General features: G+C 37.9%; 1 protein-coding gene across 1 annotated transcript in view; it reads left to right on the top strand.

Annotated features, from left to right (window-relative positions):
* CUL5 (cullin 5) overlaps positions 1 to 9,637 on the top strand; it is a 93,838-nt gene that overhangs the window by 30,192 nt on the left and 54,009 nt on the right. The window contains exon 3 of the mRNA XM_082660471.1: positions 4,402 to 4,501. Within this exon, the coding sequence (XP_082516597.1) occupies positions 4,402 to 4,501 (100 nt within the window). The remainder of the gene's footprint in view (positions 1 to 4,401; positions 4,502 to 9,637) is intronic.

Here is a 9,637-nt window from a genome sequence, read left to right as displayed (position 1 = left end):
TTTATTTCTTTCTTGATTGTTAGTAATTTTTCTTTTTGTTTTCCTTTAATCCATGCATTATCTAGGAGCTTAAATTTCTAGATAGTGAAATTTTTAATTATTTATGGATTATAATCAGAGAAATAGCCTATAAAATTATCTTCTTAAAATTTTGTATGTATGCATGTGCTCTTAGGAAAAAATTATATTTTTGTGAGTTGCAAGAATCTCTACCTAATAAATCATAGCCATTAATTGTATTTTTTTTGGCTGTGCCATACGGCTTGTGGGATCTAAGTTTCCCGACCAGGGATTGAACCTGCGTCTTCTGCGCTGGAAGGCAGATTCTTTACCACTGGACCACCAGAGAAGTCCCCAGAATACCTATTTTTTGCACCAGGGTCACACTATTTCTCTTTTACTCCCTGTTTAACTTGAGGAAGTTGAAATACTTTGGAATATTTCTTACCTCTTCTTCTCTCATCCCTTCTGTCTGTCCTCTTGAAACCTTTAAAAAGTTTTTACTTCATCATTCTCCCACTCCCCAACCACTTGATTTTTCTAATATAGTTAAGTATTTAAAAAGAATTCCCTGGGGGACTTCCCTGCTGGCGCAGTTGTTAAGAATCTGCCTGCCAATGCAGGGTACACGGATTTGAGCCCTGTTCCGGGAAGATCCCACGTGCTGTGGAGCAACTGAGCCTGTGTGCCACAACTACTGAGCATGCACTCTAGAGCCTGTGTGCCACAACTACTGAAGCTGTGCGCCTAGAGCCTGTGCTCCACAACAGGAGAAGCCACTGCAACGAGAAGCCTGTGTGCAGCAACGAAGACCCAACGCAGCCAAAATAAATAAATAAACAAATAAACAAAATATTTTAAAAATAAATAAATAAAATAAAAAGAATTCCCTGGGACTTCCCTGGTGATCCAGTGGTTAAGATTCCATGCTCCCAATTCAGGGGGCCTGGGTTTGAACCCTGGTCAGGGAACTAGATCTCACATGCCACATCGAAGATCCTGCACATGGCAATGACGATCCAGTGTGCTGCAACTAAGACCTGGTGCAGCCAAATAAATAAATACATAAATAAATATTAAAAATAAATAAAAAGAATTTCCCTTAACAGCATGTCTCTCTTTTTTTGCATTACGCGGGCCTCTCACTGTTGTGGCCTCTCCCGTTGCGGAGCACAGGCTCCGGACGCGCAGGCTCAGCGACCATGGCTCACGGGCCCAGCCGCTCCGCGGAATGTGGGATCTTCCCAGACCGGGGCACGAACCCGTCTCCCCTGCATCGGCAGGCGGACTCTCAACCACTGCGCCACCAGGGAAGCCCAGCATGTCTCTTTTTAAAAACACTTAGTTATGGGCTTCCCTGGTGGCGCAGTGGTTAAGAATCCGCTTGCCAATGCAAGGGACACGGGTTCGAGCCCTGGTCCGGGAAGATCCCACATGCCGCGGAGCAACTGAGACTGTGTGCCATAACTACTGAGCCTGTGCTCTAGAGCCCGTGAACCACAACTACTGAAGCCCACGCACCTAGACCCCGTGCTCAGCAACAAAGAGAAGCCACCGCAATGAGAAGCCCGCGCACTGCAACAAAGAGTAGCCCCCACTCACCGCAACTAGAGAAAGCCTGTGCACAGCAACGAAGAGCCTACACAGCCAAAAATAAATAAATAAATAAATCTTAAAAAAAAAAAAAAGATAAAGTGCATCAACGAGAAGTACATCCAACTATATGAGTAAATAGTAGAAACGTGTTGAGTAAAAAAATTATTTGAAAAAATTATTTGATATAATTTCTATAACGTTCAGAAACCCTCATAGTATGTTGTAAAACTTGAAAATAAAATGACAGTTTCAGGCTTAGTTACTTCTGGGGATGGATGAGAGAGTAGGATTAGGGAGAGGAACATAGAGGTCTTTAAGGGTATTATCATCATACAGTCCTCAAGTATATTACAATACATTCCTCAAAATGTGTATGAAAATTGACCAGGAGACTTGACATGTTCTATTGTGTGGTGGTGAGAAGTATTGTGTTTCAAATAAGAATGTATTGAAGATATTCTTCCATGATGTAACAACATATAGGAGCACCTGGAGGTTGAGGAAAGGGAGCTGGAGAAGATGTATTGATCACAAGTTTGACTCTTTCCTGGGTACCCAACTCAACACCATTCCCTCTTGCCTTATGAGACTCAAGTCACGTTTGAGCCCTTCTGACATGTACCTGCAGTGGGTATGAGTAGGCAGGGATACTAAGGTAATCCTATTTTGGGGAGGTATGGAACTCCTTTGATGGGTGACTTTTGCTCTAAAACTCTTAAATAGCTTTACCAAACTTTCTTAGAACTGCTGTGTAGTCTAAGACTCTTGCTACCCAACCTTCATCCTTCCTACTCTTCCCTACAGGGATCAGACCAGCATTGTGAGCTTATGTTTTGCCCAGCTTCTTGTAGCTCACTTCCCATTGTCCCTCACAGGCATTACCCTCAATCAATCTCTCTTGCATGTCTGATCCCATCTCTTTTTTGGGAAACCTAAACCACTGCATGGGTCAATATGTGTGAAGTGCTTGGTACATCGTAAGCAGTCAATACATGCTAGTTTGTGTTATAGTAAATTAAGTAAGAGATGATGGTAATTTTGACTGTGGTAGTGGTGATGGATGGAAATGTCCAAATTGGAGAGACATTTAGCTGATGGATACAATAGGACTGTGATTGAATTATAAAAGGGTTAGTTTGCCCAGTTTCTTGCTTATCACTCCCCACTTCACACTTGACAGCCAAGCCACACTGATTTGTTAATAGTTCACTGCATACACCCTAGTGATCTATAGTTCTTTACTCACATTGTGACTTCATAAAATATCCTTCCCCCACCCTCTTTTGCCTGGCAAAATCCTACTTGTTCATTGAGATAAGCTTAGGAATCAACTCTTCCAGGGAGTCTTCCCTTTTTCTCTTTACCAGTCACTTCCATCCTTTCCTTCTCCTTGGGTTCCTAAACCGTCTTACGTTTATAGGCTTAGTAGTCGTAAACATTGAAATATAATCAATCTATTTTTGTATCAGTTTCTTCTTTTAGACTCTAGATTTCTTTAGCCATGAGGTGAGATTGCAGAGGTATTACAGGGGTCAATTAACCATTTTGTACTTTATTCAAAGAGCAATGGGAAACCGTTGGAGGACTTGAAATATAGAGGCAGTAAGATGTAATTTGAGTGTTATGATGATCACTTTAGCTACTGTTGGATGGATTAGAGGGGTGCAAGAGTAAATTAAGGGAAATGGTTTGATGTGGGCTCTAGAGCCCAATTGCCCGTGTAATTGCCATATACTAGCTGGGTAATCTTGGGAATGTTACTTAACCTTTCTTTGCCTCAGTTTCCCCATCTGTAAAATGGCAATAAAATAGTACTACTTCAGGGTTGCTGTGAAGGTTAAGTGAGTTAAAACAGCTTAGAATAGTATTTGGCATATAGTAAGCAGTTAGCTGTTACCTATTATCTTGTTATTTAACAGATATTTGTGTGCTTACTACATCTGCTCTGGTCCAGATACCACTATTAAGCCGAATTTAACAAATGATGAAAGCAAGTTCAAATTAATATGCAGACAGAACTTTAGATTATAATTATGTCCCTAAGAATCTGAATGTAAAACAGACTATTTGGCCATTGTTATAATGTTACAATTCTAGAGATATTTTTTGGTTTTTTTTGACATTTTTTATGGTAGGAGCTCTATAAAGTACTGGGGAACATTTTTTGAATAAAAGAATCCCCAGTATAAGACTCTATCCTTTTGTTATGTTTCCCTGCTCTACAATATAGTAATTAAAAAATTCTCTCTGTGAACATGTATTAATATTAAATATATTTCTATAATGAATGATCTTTGGGTAAAATATGTCAGATTTATAGTTTAAAGAGCTTTTGTTTCTGTTTATTTTAAATAAAGGAGGCACAGTGGTAATTGATGTGTAAATGTGATGAATGTATGGGGGAAACTAGGAATTTTGCTGTAATGGTATTTAAATTACAAATTTTCTAAAAAAGGATAGTTTATATATATTGTGTTATATATTAAAGGATTTATACTTGTCTTTGCACAAGAAAATATTGATAGTATTTAACTTTGGGAATCTGATTGGGAGATCCTTTTATAATTTAAAAATTTAATCAGTAAGTGGCAAAGATTTAAGGAAAGCAATGACAAAGAAAATAGAAGCAAATGTTTATATATGAGATGGCTTACAAAGAATGCTTGGTTCATGTGAATGGATTCAAGCACCCTTGAATGGTCCATGGAAGGGTGTCCATGGTCCATGGAAACTGTATTGAAACAGAACAGAGTTCTTTGTTCTTTTTCCAGTGTTAATGTTTGTTTACCTGCTTTATTTTTACAGGGATGTACATGCAGTCTGTCTCTGGGATGATAAAGGCCCAGCAAAAATTCATCAGGCTTTAAAAGAAGATATTCTTGAGTTTATTAAGCAAGCACAGGCAGTAAGTTTTGCATCTATATATTATTTAAGACTTTACTCAGAGAATATCATATTTTCTGATTTTGAATGTAGGGCTTCCTGAAGTAATTTTAAAATATCACATTAACTTTTTTTTTTTTTCACATTAACTTTTGACACACTTGGCTAAATAAATTTTTTAATGAAATGATTGTCATTTGTTGTTTTCCCCCCTCCCTCACTGACATTTCTTTCAAAAGAATATATTATTATCCTCAATTAAAATGTGCTATAAAAAGAATTTCATTTTTAATACATTCTTTAGAAATCCCCACCACCATTATTTTTTGGCCACACATCAGTTCACATAAATTATTTTTTTCCTCACAATTAATACTTACTCTTTTCAAGCTGACAGCAATTTTCTTCAATTCTAAATACTTCTCCGACTGTAATTCTTGGACTGTCCTTTGCATTGCTGCTGCTGAGCTGAAATTCAGCACTCTTGAGTTGATGATATGTATAAGTGTTTAATATTATTGAAATGAAGATACAGCTCATTTAGGCATTAGGTCAGTTATGCAAGAGCTAGTTTGTTTTTGTCTTTATTAACACCTTTGTTTTTTGGGAAAAATTAATGCAGAGGTAAAGTATTATTTCAGATCAACTCTGGCATCACTAATGCATCCTTTACCACTTTGGAGAAGGGCCTAAAGACATGAGATTATTTTCCTTTCTATAAAATGAAGTTTGAAAACTAGAGAGCTAGAATTTGTTATTCTTTATTTGAAATTTTACATCATTGTCTTGTACAACATTAGTAAAAGTCTGTTAGAAATCTTGTTAATATTAATAAGTGTTAGCAGTTGGAAATTAAAAATGAATATATAACTTAAAGGAAGATACTGAAATTGAATATATGATTGGTATATATTTAATTGTTAGTAGCCACTACCATGATAAAATAAGAATGATGTCACATTGGATGTTACTTACAAAATGAAATGTTTTATTGATGACACCATTAATTCTGCTGTCTTGATAAATGATTGTTTAAAAATTAGAGTTTTATAAGGAAATTTTTTTTTAGGAAATTATCTTTTAATGAAAATAAATCATCAGGTTTGCTTAGAAAAATTAAATGTTTCAATATCACAGTTTAATCAAAACATACATTTTTCTAGAACTGATTTAGGAAAACAGTTTCTGCTTGCATTGGAAAGCATATCAGCTTATCTGTTTATGACTTTTAGTGAAGATAAATTATGTTTATTTCAAATTGATAGAGCATTATTCCTTAGTTTCTGGAAATGGGCTCACAAAGAATCATCTTAGAAATATACTTCACACTAGAAAACAAAGTATGTTCAGGGTTTGGAATGATGTTTGGAACGATCCAGAAAAGTTTGGAATGTAGACCTTAGCAAAAACTCGAGGATGGGATTTAGTGCCACTAATTCAGAGCAGTTAAATTCCAGGACTGGCAGTGCCAGACATGGGTGTATAATTTTAAAACATTTAAAAACTTTTAAGAAGATCTAGCTTTGTGAGTTTACTAGTCAATTACTAGACTAATTGAGTTTATCCTGTTAGGAAGGACCAAATCTCCCAAATAGGACAGTGAGCATTAAAATGTTTATTATAGCATTATTGAAAATGACGAAAAGAAATAAAAATAAATATGCAATGCTTGGAAAGTTATTAGGATATTGAATTTTTTCTTGTTTTGTTTGTTTTGTTTTTAAGATTAACGTAACCCTTCTATTTGTATTGGGTTGGCCAAAAAGTTCGTTCGGGTTTCCTGTAACGACATATGGAAAAACCTGAACAAACTTTTTGGCCAACCCAATACATAATTCTGTGGCTTAGCAGTTTGGGCTAGGCTCACCTGATTTTGCCTGAGCTTATTAATATGGCAGCAGTAAGGCTCTTCAGGGACTGGATGGTCTAAGAGAGCTTTTCTCATATTCCTGGTGTTTGGTACCATCCTGGCTTCCCTCTGGGGCTTTTTCCCCCTCACATGGTTTCTTGTTCTCAAGGAAACAGTCTTTGAGGTGTGATAGTGTAATCTTGCAAATCTCTTCAAGTCTTGGCTCAGAAGTCTCACAATGTCACATCTACAGCATTTTGTTGGTCACAGTTAGTCACAGGACCAGCTAAAGTCCAGTGGTGGAGAAATAGACTAGGATCTTTAAAAAAAAAAAAAATTGAAATATAATTTACATACCAGATTTCACGCTTTTAATAAGTGTATAATTGTGTGTGTTTTAGTATATTCATAAAGTTGTACAACCATCACCCACTAATTTTAGAACATTTTCATCAGCCCATATAGAAACTTTGTACCCAATTAGCAGTTACTTCCGCATGACCCCCCCCCCCCCCACTTTGGCAAACACTAGTCTACTTTCTGTCCCTATGGATTTGTTTATTCTGGACATTTCCTATAAATGGAATCCTACAATATGTGGCCTTTTATGACTGACTTCTTTCACTTGGGATAATGTTTTCAAGGTTCATCTATATTGTAGCATTTAGCACTATTTCATTCCTTCTTATGGCAGAATAATATTCCGTTGTATGACTGTGCTGTATTTTGTTTACCTGTTTGTCATTGATAGACATTGGGTTCTCACTATTTTTTGTCTGTTTTGAATAATGCTGCTGTGAACATTTGTGCACAAGTTTTGTTTTAGGTATAATTGACACATAACATGATACTAGTTTCAGGTGTATGACATAATGATTCAATATTTGTATGTATTGCAAAATGATCACCACAGTAAGTCTACTTTCACATCCGTCACCATATGTAGTTACAAATTTTTTTTCTTGTGATGAGAACTTCTGAGATTTACTCTTCTTAGCAGCTTTCAAATGTGTACTACAATATTTTTTTTTTTTTTCGGTACGCGGGCCTCTCACCGCTGTGGCCTCTCCCGTTGCAGAGCACAGGCTCCGGACATGCAGGCCCAGTGGCCACGGCTCACGGGCCCAGCTGCTCCGCGGCATGTGGGATCCTCCCTGACTGGGGCACGAACCCGCGTCCCCCGCATCGGCAGGTGGACTCTCAACCACTGCGCCACCAGGGAAGCCCATACTACAATAATATTAACTGTAGTCACCATGCTGTACATTACACCTCTGTGACTTTTTAATTTTTTAAATTTATTATTTATTTTTGGCTGCATTGGGTCTTCATTGCTGCACGTGGGCTTTTCTCTAGTTGCGGAGAGCAGGGGCTACTCTTTGTTGTGGTGCATGGGCTTCTCATTGCGGTAGCTTCTCTTGTTGTAGAGTACAGACACTAGGCACGCATGCTTCAGTAATTGTGGCATGCATGCTCAGTAGTTGTGGCTTGTGGGCTCTAGAGCACAGGCTCAGTAGTTGTGGCTCATGGGCTTAGTTACTCCGGGGCATGTGGGATCTTCCCAGACCAGGGCTCGAACCTGTGTCTCCTGCATTGGCGGGTGGATTCTTAACCACTGTGCCACCAGGGAAGTCCCCCTAATTTATTTTTATAACTGGAAGTTTGTACCTTTTGACCCCCTTCACCCATTTTGATCCCTCTCCTCCCCATCCCTCTGCCTGGCAATCACCAATCTGTTCTCTGTATCTGTGAGCTTGGGGGGGGGTTGTTGGGTTTTTTGGGTTTTGGGGGGTTTGTTTTTTGATTCCGCATGTAAGTGAGATCATAAGGTATTTATTTGTCTTTGTCTGACTTATTTCACTAAGCGTAATGCTCTCAAGGTATCCATGTTGTCACAGATGGCAAGATTTCATTCTCTTGTATGGCTAAATGATATTCTATTGTGTCTATATACCACATTTTCTTTATCAGTTCATCCATTGTTGGACATTTAGATTATTTCCATGTCTTGGCTGTTGTAGATAATGCTGAAGTGAACATGGGGGTACATATATCATTTTGAATTAGTGTTTTTGTTTTCTTTGGATAGATACCAAGAAGTGGAATTGCTGGAAAATATGATAATTCTATTTTTAATTTTTTGAGGAATCCCATGCTGTTTTCCGTAGTGGCTGCACCAATTTACATTCCCACCAACAATGTACAAGGATTTCCTTTCTCCACATCCTCAACAGCACTTATTTGTTGTCTTTTTGATAATAACCATTCTAACAGGGATGGGGTGATGTCTTATTGTGGTTTTGACTTGCATTTTTCTAGTGATTAGTGATGTTGAGCATCTTTTCATGTACCTGTTGGCCATCTCTGTGTCTTTGGGAAAATGTCTATTCAGATCCTCTGCTCATTTTTTTAAAAATTAGTTTATTTATTTATTTATTTTGGCTGCATCTTCGTTTTGGCTGTGTCTTCGTTGCTGAGCGCAGGCTTTCTCTAGATGTGGTGGGCAGGGGCTACTTTTCGCTGTGGTGCTGGGGCTTCTCATTGCAGTGGCTTCTCTTGTTGTGGAGCATCGGCTCAGTTGTGGCTTACGGGCTCTAGAGTGCAGGCTCAGTAGTTGTGGCACAGGGGCTTAGTTGCTCCATGGCATGTAGGTTCTTCCCAGACCAAGGATCAAACCCACGTCCCCTGCATTGGCAGGTGGATTCTTAACCACTGTGCCACTAGGGAAGTCCCTCTGTTCATTTTTAATCAGAATTTTTTTTTTTTTTTTTTTTTTTACTATTGAGTTGTGTGAGTTCTTTATATATACTTTGCATATTAACCCCACATCAGATATATGATTTGCAAATATTTTCTCCCATAGGTTGCCTTTTGTTTTGTTAATAGTTTCGTTTGATGTGCAGAAGCTTTTTAGTTTGATGTAGTCCCATTTGTTTAGTTTTGCTTTTGTACCTTTGCTTTTGGTGTCAAATCCAAAAGATCATCACCAAGACTGGTGTCAAGGAATTTGCTACCTATGTTTTCTTTTAGAAGTTTTATGGTTTCAGGTCTTATGTTCAAGTCTTTAACTCATTTTGAGTTAATTTTTGTAAGATAGTTGTCTAATTTCATTCTTTTGCATGTGGCTGTCCAGTTTTCCTAACACCATTTATTGAAGAGACTGTTCTTTCCCCACATATATTTTGACTCCTCTGTCATAAACTAATTGACCAACTATGCGTGGGTTTATTTCTGAGCTTTCTGTTTTGTTCCGTTGATCTGTGTGGTCTGTTTTTATGCCAATACCATACTGTTTGGATTACTAGCTTT

Source organism: Grampus griseus (assembly GCF_964374135.1).
Source record: "Grampus griseus genome assembly, chromosome: 8".
NCBI classification, from domain to species: Eukaryota; Metazoa; Chordata; class Mammalia; order Artiodactyla; family Delphinidae; genus Grampus; species Grampus griseus.
This window is presented reverse-complemented; position numbering and strand designations above follow the sequence as displayed.